This window comes from Homalodisca vitripennis, chromosome 3, assembly GCF_021130785.1.
Source record: "Homalodisca vitripennis isolate AUS2020 chromosome 3, UT_GWSS_2.1, whole genome shotgun sequence".
Lineage (NCBI taxonomy): Eukaryota > Metazoa > Arthropoda > Insecta > Hemiptera > Cicadellidae > Homalodisca > Homalodisca vitripennis.
The window spans coordinates 38,461,969-38,483,222 of NC_060209.1; the positions used below are offsets into that span (position 1 = coordinate 38,461,969).

General features: G+C 33.9%; 1 protein-coding gene across 2 annotated transcripts; it reads left to right on the plus strand.

The window, feature by feature from the left end:
• The first annotated feature begins 1,809 nt into the window (after positions 1-1,809).
• Positions 1,810-20,352, plus strand: LOC124356808. 2 transcript variants are annotated; one of them, XM_046808018.1, is made up of 3 exons: positions 1,810-2,133; positions 7,157-7,235; positions 19,842-20,352. In XM_046808018.1, exons 1-3 carry the CDS (start codon positions 2,095-2,097, stop codon positions 20,285-20,287), a joined length of 564 nt encoding a protein of 187 aa, XP_046663974.1. In that variant the 5' UTR covers positions 1,810-2,094; the 3' UTR covers positions 20,288-20,352. The 2 variants fall into 2 exon arrangements, with proteins under 2 accessions (XP_046663974.1, XP_046663975.1); XM_046808019.1 differs by lacking the exons at positions 1,810-2,133; positions 7,157-7,235 and adding an exon at positions 9,963-10,203.
• Positions 20,353-21,254: the final 902 nt, after the last annotated feature.

A 21,254-nucleotide genomic window follows, 5' to 3' on the forward strand; every position in this document is an offset into this window, starting at 1 on the left:
TTTTTCTGTTACGGCTTTTGGTCTTGAATGACCTCACAAAGACTCATAGTACCATCCTCAAACACTGTATCCCCCCCCCCGTCTCCTATGTCTAAAAGTAAGTGTGAGAAAACAGCTGTTAGAACACTGTTAAGGTATATTCTCATGTTTATGTGCAAAGATAAAACTGTAACATTGGGCTGGAAACAGGATAACTTAATACATACTGTAACATATCAGCGCAACTTCCTCGAGGTGCTACAGCCAGTGCTTGTATAAATCTAGCAGGCACCACAGTCATCCCCCATAATTAACTTGCCCTGTCCAAAACTTCAAATTCTCCCTTATAGGTCATACATAGTATACTCATTCCGGACAATCAGTTTACATTGTGGAAGAATTTGGGCCGAGTTTAACTGCTTTGAATTGTTGCACATTAGAATGTCAGTAATGTTCAAGTTAAGAGGTAACTTTAATGCCGAATACGGAGTTTCCCCCATCCAACAAAGTAGCTGCCATTCCAAAATGATGCGACCACGATTGTTAGACTTTTCTTCCCTTAGGCTTGCGAGCAGTAAATACATTTTCTTAGGTTGCCAAGGTTAATTAATTTCCACACATCTCGCAAAATACAAAAGCTATATTTTTACATATTTAAATGTAAAGAGAACTTTTCAGTGTGGGAAGGAAGTGTTTAAAATTGCATTTGCTGCTCACATTACTATTTGTGGGTAATTCAGCTTCCTAGGTACTGCGTGGATCAAAAGATATTGTAAGGAATGTTAGATCAACTCCTTCGACAAATTCAGGTAAGCAACATTACAACATCATATTAGTTGTAATATTTAGGTATCTAGGGCATATAAAGAATATTTATGTCTAAGTTTTTTGGTCAAAAGCCTTGTACTTTTCAATCATTCTTTGAATGGTGTTTGGCTTTTATACATAAAGATAATTGTGAAGGAACCAGGATTTTCCCGGACATTTGACATCGATCAGTGAAGCAAAAAAATCAGTAACACTACATTTCGAGATCTGCAATCTGATCTCTTCTTCAGGTAAATAACTAACCTAATACACCTAAGGAAAAATTCTGTTTCCTTCACAATCCTACCATCGTCCAAAAAAACTTCAAACTAATAATATAAATAAATAATGTTTATTTTTATAAAACAAACTAACATTACATAAACTAACAATTTACACCTTACTCATTTCCAATCCTTGGTGTACGTCCATCATAAGCCAACAGCAATTGTTTTTGAATACAAGATGATTCAAAATTTTAAAAGTACGAGAACAGACACAGTGATTGTATCTCGGCACACGTGAGAATGTGGCAGAGAGAAACGGGTACAATTTCATTGGCTAAAAATTGTAAAAATGTACTAAAAGCCATTACAACCTTTCCAAAAGAGCCGTACATATACCTTCAGAGAATCTTTAAATTTTATCGTAATAAAACTTATTTTATATATATTTAAATATATATATATATATATATATATATATATATATATATATTACATTTATACATATATATATATATATAATTTATACATTTGTATTACACACAAACCAAATTAATTGATTACTGTCAATAAATAATTAATTTATATAATTACTGCGTACGTCTCTACTGAACATTTTTAATAACCGCTCAACGAAAATGCCAAATCAATCACACGTAATGTTAATGGAGTATCTGTGTTTCAGATCTAAGTTTATGGACTAACTCTAACAATACCCCACAAAACCGCTTGAGCAATTCGCTAGTTTATGCACTGTAAAATGACACAATGGGAAGACATGTGCAGTAGAAGATAGCAGTGTACAAGTATATTTAAATGTTTTCTTATCGGCGAGTCTCATTCTACTGGTAAATATCTGAGTACATTATTTGAAGTGGAAGCGTTATATTTCTCGCAACTTCTCGCTGGTGGGGAGCTGAAACTGCAGTTCTGAAGAGATGGCAATCAAATGTTATGGACATTTTGACAAGAGCTAGCAACAGCCGTGACTAATGTTTGCAAACAAGTTCCTGGTATAAAATTGAGCGCGTCAGTTAGCAAGTTGTTTACCAATAGCAATCAAGTCTGTGCCTCTCTCCGCTGCATGATGTTGTCTGCGTACACAGTTCTCGCTGTTGTCGCTGTAAGTACTTATAACTTTGCAAGCATACAGTTAGACATTTTAAAATGCCATATTAAATCATAACTTAATTTAAATTGCCTCCTACTCGTGCATTGATCTTACATTAATATTTAAACATCTATGAAGTTTTTCAGTTGAGGCCATTTGTAAAGAGAGGTGCAAAACATTGATTTGATTTATACCATCACCAATTAAGGAGTTAAATGTTATAATCTCAAAGTTGTATATTAGTCATACAAATTGCGTAACACGAGAAAAAAAAATACACAACGAAGTGAAGCCAAGAAGTAGTAATTGTTTTATTTATCCATTGATAAATTAAACGATTTCCATGATAAATTAAACCAGCCGTAGGTGGTTGGTAGACGAATGCAGACGTATTGTGACCTGTATTCTGTAGTTAATTTTTAATGCTTAGTGTTGGTATAGTTTTTTTTATTAAGTGCATGTTTTAGAGTTAGTGAAGTTGACACTCTGGTGGTTGTGATTCCTGACTTAGACGTGCTACAACGCTTTGGTATGATTTAAAAAAAAATTTAACTAGTTTGTAATTATGTATTAGGTTAGTTATTTATCTGAAGAAGAGATCAGATTGCAGATCTCTAAACGTAGTGATTACTGATTTTTTTTTGTTTCACTGGACGATGGAAAATGTCCGGAAAAATCCTGTTTCTTTCATTATCCATTGAGATGTTATAATACGCGTTAGGTGCAATACTTTAGCGAACTCTATTTCCAGAATATTCCAGAAACTAATAAGGTAAAAGAAAATATGTAATAAAACTACAACAAAGAAACTTAAGTTCGTTGATGCGTGATACAGTACTTAGTTATCTCATCAGTACTTTTTACCTCATACAAGTGTTAGGTTATAAAATACTGTAGACACTCCTCGTTATCGTTGACATTGATCGGTTGATAATAAAAGTAGCCTACCTCGTGAGCACATGTGCCACCTGTAGGCTATGATTTTCCAGTGAATATACCTTGCAATCATATTGGGATTGTGAGACAAAAATTAATTCGGTAAACCAGGTCTCTTCTTTAACTACACGTATTACAGCTAGACAGTTATTGTGTAGTAGTTTAAAGCGTGGATCACAACCGCAACGTGTTCAGTGGGAACATATTGTAGCGTTGCATGCAACTTATTCTCATAGACTGACAAGTAACCAAAAATATGATACAGTTAGTTCGTGTTTTACATCACGTAGTGCAGTGTTATAACTAGACAATCGTTGCATTCAGTTTACGTTACTACTGGTTATAAAGGACAGTTTAACTCGTGTGGTTCATCATGTAGTTAAGTAGTATGACTAACGAGAGTCTAAGTTGTTTTCAATTTACGTTTCTGGTTATACGGTATTGTTTAACTCGTGTATGTAATTGTGTAGTGCAATGGTCTCCAAACTACGGACTGCAGGCCAATCAGAAAAAAATAATTTTAATAGTAAAGCGACAATAGATATTAGTATTGTGAGTGAGAGATTCACAACAGGTAGGCTGAGGACTAATATTTAAAACTTATCTATTACTATAATATTTATAATATTATATCTTAAATACGTTATTATATGATCCAAATATTATTATATTTTATTGAAATATTGACCACGGCTAAATACTCAAACTTTACAAACATACGAGTAAGTTTTCTTAGGATTTAGACTAATCTCTCATACTAACAAACGCATGGTTCACCGCGATATGGTGAAAAATTGGTTACGCACCCATGGAAAACAAAGAACGTAGTAAACCGATCATATATTAAAGCCTATCAGAGTGCTAGCTTAAGAAACACATTCCTGCTCCCGCACGTGCCCAAATGTTCCTTGTACGAACCGAACAAGGCAGGAACCCTGTAGATGAACGGGTGATATCTTTCGTGGTTCACTCGAGGACAGGTTGATTAACAGTATAATATTTTATAATATTAATATTATAATATAATATAGAAATGTTATATATATTTTATAATATATATATATATATATATATATTTGTTTATTTATTTATAATACTTTTAGACACACTGTGTTGAAAGTTGTAATAAGTATAATATTTGTAGACGTTATTTTGACGTGACAACGTCTTAAATTAGGTTGCGGCTCGGAGTCACTCATGAAAAAGTGTAACGCCCGGTAACGTTACGATGCCCGTCCAGTGGGTCCGCCGCACGGGATCCGCACGGGATAAAGCAGATAACTGTGGGTCCGCCGCACGGGATAAAGCAGATAACTATGTTTATTCGTGAAAATGTGGAGTGCTTAGATTCGTCATTTACAACAACTACAACAATAAAGGTAAATAATTGTACACTGATATTTCATTATCGTAAACTATGATTGATTGATTAATTGTTAGATTGACACAAAAGTTGAGAAACTGAGTTTATAGGTTATGTCATACTATTGACAAATGTTGATAGTGTTAAGTAAATTATTAGTTTAAATCACTCTGCAATCAATTCAGTCGATTGAGAAGAAACAGCGCGTATTGCTAGTCAAACATTTAAAATAACAAATTATAACCTCTAACCTGTCATAACAGTGCGACCAAACAAACGAACTAAACCGACCAATCACCACGCGCGGAGTTAGAATTTAACTGTGTTTAGCAAGAATTTCAAATTCCAATTTTAGTAAATGTTTTATTCAACTTTACCATTTACAATAACAAATTTTAATTATTTTCAAATTATGTACAATGTTTTAGTAAACAAAATATATTTCTATAGTTAAAATTTGTGCAATTCTTATTTTCATTCAATTCCTTGTTCCTATTGTGCAATTTAATAATATTCATATCAATAAATATTCTACCGAGAAAAAGACGTTGTCACGTAAAATCTTCGCCCGTAAAACCGACTTTACAGGCAACCATAATTTTTTTTGTTTAATTTTATAATAAGGTATGCTCATATTATAAGTCAGTACCGAGCATAAAAAGTGAAATCTCCAAAGGAATCCATGCAATCCCAAGAGCAAACATGCCTCGGGCTGTAACAGGGGTCACAACAAAATTAGCAGGGGGATGCTTTGCACATGATCTCTGATCAGATGCCTCAAACATTTGCCTTCGACAAACTCTTTAGGATTGTGATACCTTCTGGGTAGGCTTGGTCGGAAGGAAAACCCCCTTCCACCAGCGGAGCTTGAATGGTTTACGGATGGTTCTAAAACAAAAAGTGGTACAGATGCTGGGAGTGTGTGGAGACTATGCAGGGAGCTGGAGGTCCCTATGGGCCTTTATCCCAAAGCTTTTCAAACAGAAGTTATAGCTATTATGGAATGTGCTCGTGAGAATATTCGTCTGCGGTATAGGAGCAAGACAATTAGCATTTTCACAAATAGCCAGCACCATTAAAGGCGTAGCAAATTTTTAGTTTAACTCCAGGTCACCTTCCTCTCAGTGCAGAGTCTGGAATCTGACGCTGTCACAGACTTCACTCCTGGAATCTAGAGTCATGTTCGTCTAAACCGATTGAAAAAGTCTACTTCAAAACGAACTCTACTTCATTTCGATATCAGAGACACCTAGACTAAAAGAATATAGTGTAATCTAGGTGAATGGTATTCTCATTTTCAGATCAGATGCATAATTGAGTGCAATACGATGTTTCTCACAAGATCTCATGCATGGTGGAACAACCGAGTTTTCTACACAAAACGTAGCTATGGTGGGAAGGGTTGATTCAATGTGAATGTTGAGTTTAACTCTAGTTCATCTTCCTCTTAGTTCAGTATCTGAAATCTCACGCTATCACAGACTTGACTCCTTGACTCTGAGTCATGTTTGTATGAAGAAATAAAAAAAATCAACGACGAAGCCGTGAGTCTCACATCAATCATGGGAAGGAATTTGCAACCAATTTTTGAAACTTGCAAGAAGATTGCCAAAGAAACTCTTGTGCCTTTCCCGTCGCATTATGCAGTTGAAAGTAAGGGAGAACATTCTAACTCATTTTGTTGATTAGTTCATGCATTAATACCAGAAAAGATCAAGTGTTTCTAAATCTCAAAATTTATCTTAAATTATTATTAAAAGTGAACCTGTTAAAAGTTTAAGTTAACTTCAAATTGAATTGGTACTACCTGCAAATTAGAACTGGAAGAGGCATGCACAATAAAACACGTGACTAATGTTCGGTCTATACCCAGCAGGGATCACTTCTGGCTGGTTTATACATACCAGTTGAACCCACCACTGGGCACAGCAAAAACCGATGTGCCACTTCAATCTGGGCAACCTTATGATGTCCAGTAGCGGCACATCACTAACCGCAAATGTTGAGATTCTGGGGTTCATGGGCAATTCGATAGGTCTAGTCTACTGTGGGAGATGACTGTTGGAGTTGGTGGGGTTTGTTCCCTAACCTCAGAGGGTCTTGTTAACCTTAACTAGGGTGTGCCACTCTCTGCCTACTTTGACTGGAGTGGCTGGTTCAGAGCTGGCCTCCCCTTCTTCCGGGAAGACATGACTTTGAGATGTAGTGCCCTAATTCTTCCTCATGGATCTCGATAGGAGGCGGCCCCTACTCCCTAACCTTGCCTATCCTGAATATCCTGTCATTCCGGAAGCAGCGCAAAGGTTCTTACAGGACTAAGTGCAATTTATAAGCTTCTTGTCCTAAGAGAACAACAACAAAAATATGTTCGGTCTACAACTTTAAATAATATTAATTTTAATTAATAAACAAATGTGTTTTGTATGAAAATGTTTGATAGTTTTCTTTTCAAAACTATTATATTTGCTCAGTTAATGTAAAACTTTTTTATTATTAATAACTTTAGTCCACTCCAACCCTATTGTCCAACAAAGCACATGCGAATGCTTGGCCCGCCTGACCACTAAACTCTTTAAGTTTTGTCCTTGAACGAAAAAGTTTTGAGACCCCTGATGTAATGTACTAGCTATACAACATTTGTTTTCATTTTATATTACTGAATATAAGAGACATAGTAAGACGTGTTGTTCATCGTGTAGTGCAATGGTACAAATAAAAGCCTGTTTTTGATTTCAGATTCTAAATGAACCACGTCTACTAGTTCATGCCATTCCTCAAAACAATATCGTAAATTTTGTCGGTGGAATTTATACAGGTAAGTTTTGGATCTTCTTAGTTTAGTGACTGCTTGTACAGAATAATTCCATTTCTTTGTCGTGGATTTAAAGTCTTGGAGTACCTAGATTACTATTCGGGAAGGAGTAGTGATAGAGGGATCCGAAGGTCGTCATACTTAAAGAAACGATACTTTCAATCAAATTTAATGAATTATCTGAAATTTTAAATACATCGGATGCTATTACGTTTGCATTGAGGAAAAACCTTACTTCTCTTGATGCTGGGAATCACACAGTTTTTTTAGATCTCAACAAAGCTTTCGACGTTGTTGACTATTCAATCTCTTAAATAAACTAGAGAGACGTTTATTGACGTTTATTATTTACGTGGTCACTTGTTGAGGTTTATTGAATCTTATTCAAGAGGGTTATTACAGTAAGTTAAAATCCAAAGTAATGTAAAAACACATGTATCTGATTTTCTATTCCTTAAAATTCCAGAATTGCCTCAGGGTTCAATTCTGAGACCCCTCTTGTTTTAAATGTGTATTAATGACTTGCCCAGTTTTATAATATCTCGTTATTGTAATGATTAAATTGACTTAACTCTTTTTTGCTCACTACACCTAATGTGGTACTTGGTCACAATAACTTCTAAGAGTTAGTACAGTCTTTGGACTAACTATCTGACGACTTATGTAATTAGTTTTCTATAAATAAGTTTTCTTGGAAATTTCCATAACATGAACGATTCATATTCGCTTCCAAGCACCCAAAAGATTTACCATTTATTTTTTCATAAATAACATCATCGTTAATAACTTATTAACAAAGTTCCTTGGTATACACTTTGATTTTGATGTCAGATGGTCTAACCACATTGACATGCGTAAAGCAATTAATGAAATTCAGCTGCCTTCGATTTAAGGTGCATTTCACAATTTGCCTCAAGGGAAGCTCACGCCTTGAATAACTATGATCTAATTTAATCCAGACTGAGTTTTGGCATTGCTTTCTAGGGTCTCTGTATTGTGAAGCCTCTTTTCAAAAACTTTTCATTTTGTAGAAGATTAGTCCTTAAGGATTGATTTTGCCTGCCCGTGGGGCTGGTAGACAGGATAGTTGCAGGGAGCTCTTTCAGTCAAGAGGCGTCCTTGCACTTGCCAGTCTTCTGGTCTATCACACTATAATCTATGTAGAGTATTTAAAAATTAACACATGTTTCACACTTTATATCACTAGTATGGTACCAGACATAAAAACATTTAGTCAGCGTAAGGTATAGACTATTATTATTTTTTTTCTACGGACCCGAACTGTTCAATTCCCATTCTGCGAACCTGGAAAAATTCAAAAGATAAAATCCTTCAAATCGAAATAAAAATGCCACTGGGCAGAGAGGGATTTTTGCCCTTTTCAAGAGGTACTAAGAGCGACCTCTTTTGATTTTTATCGGTATATTTCAATTTTGTTTGTATTTTTTGCACTTTAATTTAATTTATTTGTATTTTAATGTATGTTTAAGCAATTAAACATATAAAAAGTATTCTATATATGTATTGAATGCGTAATATGAATGCAAAATATGTATAGTTTCAATTGTGCAATAAATTAATTCAATGTCTTATACCAAAGTATTTTATTTAACACTTGTTTATGCCATATATTACCGTTAAAGCTTAAAATAGTTGGATGAGGCAATTCTACTAAGATATTATTGTATTGTGCTTACTGATACATTCAATAATTCAGATAAGTTGAGGGGATTTACATTTCTGATTGGTGTAAATTATTATTTTGTTTTCGTTTCATTACTCAACATTTTAAGGAAACCGAACTGAATGTTATCGCTCTTATCACACCGAACTTCGGACCGTTATCACTACTTTTTATGGCTTCTAACCTTAAACTGGCAGTAATATTTTCTAAACAATTTTTAAAACATTAATCTACATTTGAACTTGCGTTAAATACTTCATAACACAACAATGGTGTACACTATTGTACTAAATGTTGATTTGCGTTTTCGTCAGTAATACCAAGTCTTTTTAAACAATAGACACAACCTTTAATTAAGTAACAGTCTGCAAATTTACAGTTCTCAATTAGCACGAATTTTGATCACTTAGAGGTGGCCTGTAATAGAAATGTAATCTGTGCAAAACCCTTATTTTGGTACCCCCCCCCCCAAACTATGACTCCTCCATTCTCCCTTCCATTTTTATGATCCTCCGTAACAGTTATTTTTCGAATATATTTTTAATTTTGTAATAAACATCCTTTCCGTTACGGGCACACACACACACACTTCCAAACAACTACATATAGTTTTAATGCAAGAATAGAAAGTGGAGAAGAAGTTGATACAATATGCAATCATACACAGCAGGATTTGAGTTGAGGCCAAACCCTCTTACTCATATTTAAATGAGAAAGGGGTAGATTATTTAATTGTTTTTTAGTCTATTATGTACAATATTCTGAATATGTGGAACAAAACTTGTACGAATGGGTAAACTGATTTTTACCCAGAAACTGTACAAAAACAAAACCGTTTCTTCAGTCTTGATTGATGATGTTATTAACCATCATCACATGAAGTAATGTCCATCGATAACACTACTTAGCGAGAACCTACTGCAAACTAAGAAACACATTTACTTTCCCTTATCTTATATTATCAGTGACAGTTGGCTCCGGGCATGATGTAAGGATAGACAAGGGTGTGCTCATGTTCATGTTGGCGGAGCCACTGTCGGTGACATAACGTCATCAGTCAGTTTGTAAAACTCAACCATCCCGTTCTATTTGGCCTCTATTTGGTATAATGTGCGACAGTTGTTTCGATTAAGTGAGAATATTTATGTTATTTTTAATTGAAAACAAAACTTATAATGTCTGATTAGTGGTAACGGTTACGGCTTACAAAAGGAACTGATTAAAAGATTCCTGAAAAACTTAAGTTAAGCTAGTCACTGTTTTCAGGCTTTTCGGAGGATATGGAAGGTAAATATTGAAAGACCCAGGAGTTGTTAAGTTCAATTTCAAAGACCGATATTTTATCAGCCATTCATCATCATTAATCATTTGTACAATTAGCTGCAATAATCTCATATAAAATGGAGATTTTAAAGGGTTTTACTCAACTAAAAATAGTTTTGATTACCAGTAGTTATGCTGAATTTTATAGGATACATGTAAAAACAACAAGTTTTTTTTACTTTTTCTGTGTAAATGAGCGAGTTTTTTTTTAGCGAAAATGTGGTTTGGTAGTCTGGTGATGTCAAATATGGTAGAAATTAATTCACATTACACGTGTACATTAATTATATACTTTGTATTGATATTCAAAAATGTTATATCAAGAAAATAATGTGAAACCAACCATTATCAATAAAATAAAGATGGAGTTCTAAAATTAAAATAAATAAACAAAAGATTATGGAGTTGAATAGGCTTTTGCTTACTCTAAACTAAGTAGTTTTAAAGATAAAAGTTGAATCCGTGTCTTAAATTTTGAGAAAAGTATTTTCTCCTGGTAATATAAAGTAATGGGTGAGTAAAAAAAACTAAACAGAGGCAAAACAAAAATATTTGTTGACTTCGAACATTAAGGATTATAGAATCAAAGGCCTGTCTTTACGGTTTTTATTTATGGTACAAATAAAATGATCGACTATCGCTTTTGAATTCCTCACTCCGATAGGTTTTTTACTTTAAGAGGGAACCAGGACCAATTGGATTGATTATGGAACGTAAAGTCAAATACAGCAGGTTTTTTTCCTTCGGTATCCAATATAATAATTACTAGTATTTAATGTCAAATGTCTCTCTTTTTAATGATGCAATACTTAATCGAGAAACGTATTAGTTATGATAACGACATAAATCATTGTAACTCATTTTAACATCAACACTTAACAACGTACATTTACAGATTAACAACGATTTCGCAAAATTTGCTTCTTTAATGGAATGGGGTATTCTACACCCTAAGTACATGTTTTTAGTTTATTTTTTGTTTTTGTAAACTATATACTATTTAATTTTTTAAGAGACAAAGTACAAATTTTAGAATTTAAATACATCACATAAGCTAAAAAAATTTGGATTCGTATTGATTATATAATTAATATGAGACAACTCCCATTAATCTACGACTAAAAATAAAGTAAAAATGCATGAGGATTAACATTGTTCTTATGGAGCTACATTCAAGATGGTCGCCAGTTTAGTCGCCCTGTCATTAGTTATTATGAACGCAAGATTGAAGGCAGATGTAAGTTAATGTACAGCTAGTATCAAATTTACAGATTTCATCGTACGAAACTAATTTGATAAAAACATTGTAATATTAAATCAGAATTAAATGTAACTCTTTACAATATTATAATACTGTGAGAAACAGTGCAGATTATTCTATTAACTTGTTCATACATTTTTAAAACTATACTAACGTAAGAAAAATAATGAATATGTTTAAATAAACCTCAAACCGATTCGTATATTTTTATTATGGAAATAAACTTTTTTATATATATTTCGATTATATCTTACCCACCGTACTTAATGTTGTTACTCGTACAGAGTGATAAAAATGAACATTTACACCCCAATTTAGTGGCGGACACACAAGCGTTTATACCATTAGTGATAACATTCATACGCTTCGGGGAACAACATTTGAGGGTTGAGGAATCTACGGAAATACTACATATAAGAATAGATCAAGCTGTATACAATTTATACAGGTTTTGATATACTAAGAAAAATTAATACTAAAAAACTTAAAAATATTCACTATGCTTTAAGGTTTAAAATATTTGATTTTAGGAAGTAAAATATTAAATACTTGTGTAGGTGATATATTGTTATAAGGCTTGTACAAAGTTAAATTAAATAATAAACTCGATAACAAAAGTACCATGAATTTACCGAGTGTGTATGTGTGTGAAAGAGATCATTGTTAAGAAAACTGTGTTATAACAAACTATAATCGTGAGCCAGAGACACGGGTCTGGTTACTCGTCGTCTTAGGGTCTAAGACCCTGTGATCGAGCAATATTGTGGAAGTGATAAAATTAGTGACCGTTAGACCTTGCTTCTAGTAATTGAGATTGAATATCAGTATACACTTATAGAAAAGGATCAGTTTTATACACTTTGGGTCTGCCCGTGTGAGAAATTCTCGTTATGTTTTCGGAAAAGGAAATCTGTTATACAACGATTATAATATATTGGTTGAAGTTATCGGATCCAAGTCAATCTCTAACTTGAGGCTCCAAAGATTCGAATTGCTAACGCAAAATTTCGATTATGAAGTAATTCACATCTCAAAGGACAATTGCGTGTGTGCCAAAGGACTGTTTGTGTAGAAATCCAGAAGTTTCGGCTATTGATGGACTGGCACATTATAAAATGATTATTATCAATATTATAATCATATTATGATTATTATCAGTACCTCGGTATTCCTAGAATGAATATTTCATAAAAAACATTGTTGAAGAATTACGCGGCTGAAGCGGCTTTCTGATATACAGTGTGTCAATTAAGTCTGGAACCTCTTTTTTAATTATTGAACCACAATAGAAAGAAACACCAAAGTTCACACGTGTTTTACTGGTGATATTAATGCACACATCTGCCCAATTACAGATCGGATAATCCCTTTGGGGGACGGTCCACAAGGAGTCAGACAAAATTCTTAAATAGCAGCATAGGTCAAGTTTGGTATCAAATTAAAGTTCTTACTTAGCAGAGTACAATGCCGCGAACCGGACTTCAAAAGGTGGATTCATTCAGTAGTTATAGCTATTTGAATTTTAAAACAATTGAACAATGTAAATTGTTAAGTATTACAAGTAAACACCAATTTTTAAGTACCTGTGATCAAAGTAAGTGTTTAAAATGTTCCCATCCCATCATCTGACAATGTAGTAATCGAAGCCAGGAATCAATAATTATTACCAATAACACAACTACTGTTAGAATGTGAAAGTGGCAGATAGACTCATACACAGCATCCACAGAAACTTAACGTTTGGGCAGGTATTACAGGAAATCAAATTATGGGCCCATTATTTATCAATGGTAATTTAAATGGTGACTCGTATTTAGCAATGCTCCAAAATGAGATAATTCCTGCACTACAAGCTGCTCTTGGTCGACAATTTCAAAGAATTTATTTCCAACAAGATGGCGCGCCACCACACTTTGCTCTCCTTGTTAGAGAATACTTGGATACAATATTCCTTCACAGATGGATTGGAAGACATGGTGCAGTAGAGTGGCCTGCTCGTTCCCCTGATTTATCTCCGCTGGATTTTTTTCTTTGGGGATACCTCAAAGATAAAGTTTATCGTACTAAGCCTCGAGATTTGGCGCACCTAAGAAATCTCATGGTCCAAGAAGCTCAAGATATTCCTCGTGACTACCTTCAAAATGCAGTGGATGGCTTTTACAACCGCCTAGGACATTGCCAGACGATGGGAGGGGAACATTTTAAACACTTACTTTGATCACAGGTACTTAAAAATTGGTGTTTACTTGTAATACTTAACAATTTACATTGTTCAATTGTTTTAAAATTCAAATAGCTATAACTACTGAATTAATCCACCTTTTGAAGTCCGGTTCGCGGCATTGTACTCTGCTAAGTAAGACCTTTAATTTGATACCAAACTTGACCTATGCTGCTATTTAAGAATTTTGTCTGACTCCTTGTGGACCGTCCCCCAAAGGGATTATCCGGTCGGTAATTGGGCAGATGTATGCTTTACTATCACCAGTAAGCACGTGTGAACTTTGTATTTTTTTATATTGTGGTTTAAAAATTAAAAAAGAGGTTCCAGACTTAATAGACACCCTGTATGATAGCCAAATGGAAGATCTAGAAGAGTGAGAATTAGCCAATATAACACGAGTGAAGGAAAACTGATGTTTTTGCATATACCGCAACGAACTTGTCATGAAGATGGCATGTTTGTCAAAGGTAGACGCGTGTTCATTCCAAGGTCTCTGAGAAAAGAAATATTGGCTAAACTTCACTAATGTCAGTTGAATGTCGTCAAATGTAAACAGCGCGCTACAGTAGGCACCACGAGAGAGTGCAGTTGAGGGCGGAGCCTATTTGGCGCGTGGCCTTGGTGCAGCCAATGAGGACTGAGCTGACCAAGTAACTACGTTAGTTGGAGTTTTGTACAATACAACACTGTGACAACTTACGGTCTGTGTCGGACGCAGTGCGCCGTGACAGGCGGCAGTTGACGTGGCCAACTTCATTCTTTCGTGGCCCCTACTGTAGGGACACTGTCTGGTGTCCTAGCTGCCAACTGACTTTGGTCTATGATTGAAAACTGCGTGGTGTGAACTGGATATCGACGTAAGGCGCCTCTTATCAAGGCAAAATTGCTTCAAGAACCATTGATTTACTTAGGAGCTGATTTTCTACTAAAGTGCGATCAAAAATAGTTCCTAGTAATACAAGAATATTTGTCAAGGTTCTAGGGACTCGTCAAACTAAGTTCACTAAAATTGACATGTGTGATTGGAAGAACGCAGAACCTTTTCGGAAGGCATGAAGTCCCATTAGAAACTCAGGCAGATGGAGACACGAAATTTACATCCGAACAATTGCAGAAATTTGCCCAAGATTATGGATTTGAAACAACAACCACCAGGCCACTTTTTCCTTAGTGCGACTGAGAAGCCGAAAAATGATGCTGGCATTTCCTAAAGAATTTTTGGAGCCACCTGTATAGGGGAAATGCGGTCATAGATGTACGCACAAATGGTTCTGCCCAAGCTAAAACAGATCATCCCCACTCGTATTTGGTCATTTTGAGGAATGGAGCTGAAGTAAGAAGAAACCGATGGCAACTAATTCCTGTCACATGTGAAAGCCAAAGACCACAGATCAAGGGTTAAACGGACAACTACAAGGCCAGCTCAGGAGATAATATACTAGAACTTACAGAATCCCATCATCCACGTTCCCATTCTGAGGAATGGGGATGAAGTAAGAAGAAACCTATGGCAACTAATACATGTGACATGTGAAAGCCAAATACTAGAGATCAGGTGTTGGACTGACAACTACAGGGCCAGCTCAGAACATTTACTAGAACTTACAGAATCCCGTCAGGTTATCAAACTTGAACGATATGAAGGAAACAGGATTTTTTCCGGACATTTGCCATCGTTCAGTGAAACAAGAAAACAGTAACACTACGTTTCGAGATCTGCAATCTGATCTCTTCTTCAGGTAAAGAACTAACCTAATACATAATTACAAACTAAGTTAAAATAAACAAATCTTACTAAAGCGTTGTGGCACGCCTAAGTCAGGAATCACAACCTACATGTTGTTGTCAACTTCACTAACACTAAAGACATGCACTTAATACAAAAACTATACAAAACACTAATCATTAAAAGTAAACTACGGAATACAGGTCACAATGCGTCTTCACTCGTCTACTGACCACCTACGACTGACCCCGGAAAAATCCTGTTTCCTTCACTTCACCCGGGGTCAGTAGACGAGTGAAGACGCATTGTGACCTGTATTCCGTAGTTTACTTTTAATGATTAGTGTTTTTGTATAGTTTTTGTATTAAGTGCATGTCTTTAGTGTTAGTGAAGTTGACAACAACATGTAGGTTGTGATTCCTGACTTAGGCGTGCCACAACGCTTTAGTAAGATTTGTTTATTTTAACTTAGTTTGTAATTATGTATTAGGTTAGTTCTTTACCTGAAGAAGAGATCAGATTGCAGATCTCGAAACGTAGTGTTACTGTTTTCTTGTTTCACTGAACGATGGCAAATGTCCGGAAAAATCCTGTTTCCTTCACAATCCTTCCATCGTCAAAAATAACCTTTAAACAAAGAATTGAACGATATAACTGCAAGGAGAGAGCTACTTTGTATAGGAGATCCAGATGTTTTAAGTTGACAATCATGTTTTCGATGTTTTAACTTTTTTGTTATTTAATATTCAAATCACTAACTTGTGAGGTTACTTGAGTGTTCTAATTTTTATTCTTATTCAGTTTTAATCTGGTTATTTATCTGTATTATATAACTTCCACGTTATTCAAGGAAAGACTTTTCTGTCCTAGATTTGAAGGATCAATCTTAAAGAAAATTTCAGTTAGCATCTTTATTGTTGTTCTATATGTATACTTCTTATCTTGACCTCTCGTAATAGTGCATGGCGCACTGGTTTAAAAACTGTTATGTTTTGAGTTTTTTAGATTTTGATTGAATATAAATGTAGGATTTCTGCTGATTACAATGATTTATAACACATATAATTTTAAAATGTCTAAGATGATTACCAATTATTACTGTTATTTTTACTCATACACAATTACTTGTTATGTGTTGTGCGTTTAGTTTTCCTATGTTGGCTGTTAAAATTAGAAACCCACAAAACCAAACTGTTTTAATTGCAGACTGAATTGTGTTGTTTATGTTTGGAGCAATGTTATTTATGTCGGATCTACCTTTTCCATTCTTCCTGTAATAAATGCAATAAAATGTAGTTAAACTCATGTACAATACCTGTCTAGTGTCTACATACATTATGTGTAGCTAACACATTCACTCCAGTTCTGAACTGATTTTATATCATAATTCCTAAATAGTGTAGAAAATTTAATTTAAGGCCAAAATTCAATTGCAAAAGTTCATGTTTGATCATTTACTTAAAAGTGTTGATATTTTTCATGAAGTCTATAATTCGGATCTAAAAGTTCTCTTAATTCATTTCAATACTCATTATTCGATATTTTTTGAAGTGAAGATATCCGTTTCCAGTCCTCTACAATATCTTGCGATATCTACAATATTTTACCAACAGCCGTTTTATATTTTGTTATAATTATAGATATAGAAAGCACAATTTCAGCTCGATATGCAAATGAATTAAAATGTACCGGTAACAATATATTAACAAGACTCAGATGGATACAATCGTTTTTTTTTTTTAATAAACTGTCCTTGACATTGCATGCTGTTCCTAATCATTGAGAACTTACAGAATAATTTTGGTTTCATCAGACTTTTTAAGATTTCCTTTAAAAAAAGAACTGACTTGTTTGAAACTATTTTGGTGTTCCCGAAAACATTTTAACTTGTGAGTTGAGAATACAAGTGTTTAGAATTTTTATGAGTCAGTAATTCTTCAAATCTTTGCCTGTATAATTTATTCAAGCAGGGCAATGGGAAAAAAGTAAACTAATAGGCGAAATGTAAAACAAAACACTACTATTCCTTAATTACAGTTTTTTTTTTTTTTTTTTTTGGAGATATATACAAAATCTCTGTTTCAGTTTCTTTACCACATATTTATAAAAGTTTTTAATAAAGTTAGTTTGTTAGCTGAAATGTCATTGAGGAAATTAAGATTTACATATTCATGAAAACGTGAAATTTAGTGAATAAAATGTATTAGTTAATTATAAAATAATTTACATCGCACATCTGGGTTGTTTTATATTGATAGAATCAATAATACAAAACTTCGTTTAAAGGAATTGCTGAAATTTTGGTATAACAGTCGGTAGAAAGCTGAAACGTAGTTTCAAATGTGTTCATTGTTCAATGGTTCGTAGAGTATTGATTTTCACAATATTCCATTTATAATTATTTAAAATGTCAACTTGTATTATTGAAACATGATTAACCTTTTAAGTGATAAAATTAAAATTGTAGTCTTATAAAACAGAAAATTTAAAAAGGAACATGTCAAATCAAGGAAATATTCATAGTCTCATGCGGCAACTGGTCAACACTGCTTTTTATTCTTTCCGGAGATGGTAATTATTATTTGCAAAACAAACAGATCTATGTATATAAGTGTAATGAACTGGCATTGTATTTTTAAGTAAGTTATGAAATATCTTGTTGAAAATATTCTCAGTAAATCAGAATTAGCGAAATAATAACCTCTGTACTTCATAGTGTTCTTTCTATTCTTAAAACATGTAACAATTATCAATGTCTAAGATCCTGCTATTTTTTCAAATCACCAACGCCAATAATACATTTTAAAAGAAGCATAATTAGTGGTAAAGAATCTTTCGATTCCCTGTTAGCACTTCTAACCCTCGATAAATTTCTCCTCGTTTTGTGAAAAGGATGGGTTTGTGTAATGAAAGAATCCAGCGTTAGAGACTTTACGATGGTTTTTCATTGTTGTATAACAGAAAAGCCATATCCTAGAGTTAACTTTCGATAAGCAGAGTAATCCGTTTCACAAAAAAGAATATATAGCATTTTCAAAGGAAACCATGAACAAGTGTAAAAAACCAAAACTCTCTCAAGAAAGAGGTTTAAAAGATTTTGCCAAACATATTTTAGAAATTAAAATCAGAATCAGAAAATCTGTATTTATAAAATCTTCAAGAAATCTAATGGCATCAAGAATACAATATTAAGGTATAAATAGCATTGATCTGGCCTCGTCGCTTAACCGCAAGAACCAGTCACTAAAAAAAGGGTATGTTTGTGGCAGTATAACCACGTCTCACGATCTCCTGTTGATGTGGAGGAATGTAGTTAGGCTCTTTTATAATTCTCTGTACGACATCAACAGAAATTAATCTAAAATTAAAAAATGCCCAGAACCCATCTTTTTAGTTGGGCATTATTACAGCTATATTCCAGTTGTAAATAAACTATTCTGTTAATACTCTCAAATCACAAACAAATGAGCAGAGATAACAAATAAAAACAACCAATTCTATTCGAGACTTTAGTTTTCCTCGTCTGTCCTTACTACACCGAAGCTCCCCTGTGAGGTAGGAGAATACTTTCTCTACCGTTGTTAGCACCACGTTAGCAAAACCTAACCTCAAATAAGAAAGAAGTAATGAATACGTAGCCGTGGCAACAATCGACAATTGAATCAGCTGATCGAGAAGGCAACTACTGTATTTGCACGTCTGGCGGTTGGTTTTAAGCTTGTAACGCTAAGAAAAATATGACATGAGAAAAAGTATCGTTTCATATTTTTAGCCCTTTTGATATATTCAATCTCAGCCTCCACCAAAATTAGTATAGCTGACTATCGATTTCTTTCTTAGACAACATTTCTCGAACGATTTCTTGAAAAAGCAGGTTGTGAACTTATACAATCTAAATTGGCCCTTGATTCCTGGACGATTATAAACTATTGAATTCAGGTCCAGAGGTTTTACGTGTATATTAGTTATACTCCATTCCATAATACTCCAAATACAATAACAGTTCATTAGTGGTTGAGTACTTTCGGCCAGGCACGTATTCAGGGAGGTTATTGAGGTTATCCCACGCTCAAACTTTTGAAATGTTGCTGGATTGTAAAATAATTTGGAGTTTGTAACAGAGGATTCACATGTATTTTGACAATAAAGACCATAGTTACCATTAACTATATTAATAAGCCATAATTATTTTTTATAGTACTGTATAACCATTAGTAATTTTATATGTGTATACTGTTGACCACTCCCTTTACGAAATGAGATCCTGGATATGTTCCAGGATATGCTCCAGTAACAAACACTGGAATTACTTTCCAGTGTTTCTTTTCGCTGTTCAGAAATAAGTAATGTGTTTTGTTATAAGTGTTATTATTAGGTATTTTCTTTTCTAGGTTACAATACCGTATCCAACCCTAACTACGTCATCAACTCCTTCGCTTACTCCGAGGACGGTAGTTGTGTGCAGGCAATCACTGTCGCTGGGAGAGGGGTGAATGATTCCTTTAAAGTGTCCTGTGCAGATGTACAGAACATGATCACGCTGACCACGAGTGACATGATAGTGTTTGGAGACCCCAACAAGTTTTGTCTGTTCAGCAACACCCCCTCCACGCTAATTGTGATCAAGGACGGGAAGTGCACCAGGAGAACCTACACCACCACGAACGACCAGACCTCCAGCACGTCTGAACCCTTGACAGATGAGGAGTGTAAGGAAGTGTTCCAGAAGATAGAAGATGAGCAAGAGAAGAACAGGAAGTACTGGAATGAGTGGACTAAGAATTTTGTTAATCATATGGATAAAATGTTCCCTCCTGGATTCCCGTTCAATCGTTAAACACGCTAACTAAATCTTACTAATATTTTAAAATGTTATAAATAATAACTGAGTTCTTAAATCTTTTTGTGTGGCACTAAATTGATTATCCCTCAAAATTTACAACAATTAGTTCAGTTTGCAGATACTTAATTCCAGTTCTTAGCTAAAACAGTAGAATGATTACTTATCTTGGATAACGAAAATCTAGAGTCAAGTTTGATTGGTATATTTCAGTATAAAATTACACACTATATAGTTTATTCTTGACTTTAAGGAGAAACAAAATATATTATAGCCTATTATTACCAAAATTCAACTTATAAATATAAATCTTTAAATCCAATCTTTCAAGCACAATTTACGTAATAAATTAACACAGAACTAACATATTATTACATCGTGTGATTGAGTAATCTATATCAGTTATTTCCTTGATTATTCTGTAATATAAATAAATAATTATTATCATAGCTCAGTTATTGTATATTATAATACTAAATTATCATTGTTGAATGGGAGCGTGTAAAATGTTGTTAAATTTTATAGGACTAATAAAAGAGTCAAGTGATATCTTAAAATTGGTGTAATCATGTTTTATATTTAGTGTTAAATGATAAATAAGAAGAGTTACAGAAAAAACTAAGTATACTTTTTCTTATAATACAAATAAGTGTTTGTACAACAAATTAACTTGAATAAAGAATTAATTGTCTAAGAAATTAATGCGTCTTGTAAATCGTCATTTCATATGATTGTATGTTCAGCTAAAATGTCTACAATTAATATTCAAATTATTCTAAAAAAGATCATATAAACAGATTCTAACTAGTTTTGTATAAAGTACTGTGTACACAAATATGTAATTGTAATATAATCATTTAACACTGTAGACTATGCTGAAAATATATGAAAAGATATTAAATTAATACAAACCTTTCTGAAAATCATCTACATTTATAATAAACAAGACCTTTAACTCAACGTC

Bases quoted from the DNA above. Each gene is read 5' to 3' on its own strand.
- LOC124356808 (XM_046808018.1), top strand. From the start codon at position 2,095: ATGATGTTGTCTGCGTACACAGTTCTCGCTGTTGTCGCT. The intron at 2,134-7,156 runs GTAAGTACTTAT...TTTTGATTTCAG, and splicing joins CAGTTCTCGCTGTTGTCGCT to ATTCTAAATGAACCACGTCT. The intron at 7,236-19,841 runs GTAAGTTTTGGA...TTTCTTTTCTAG, and splicing joins TGTCGGTGGAATTTATACAG to GTTACAATACCGTATCCAAC.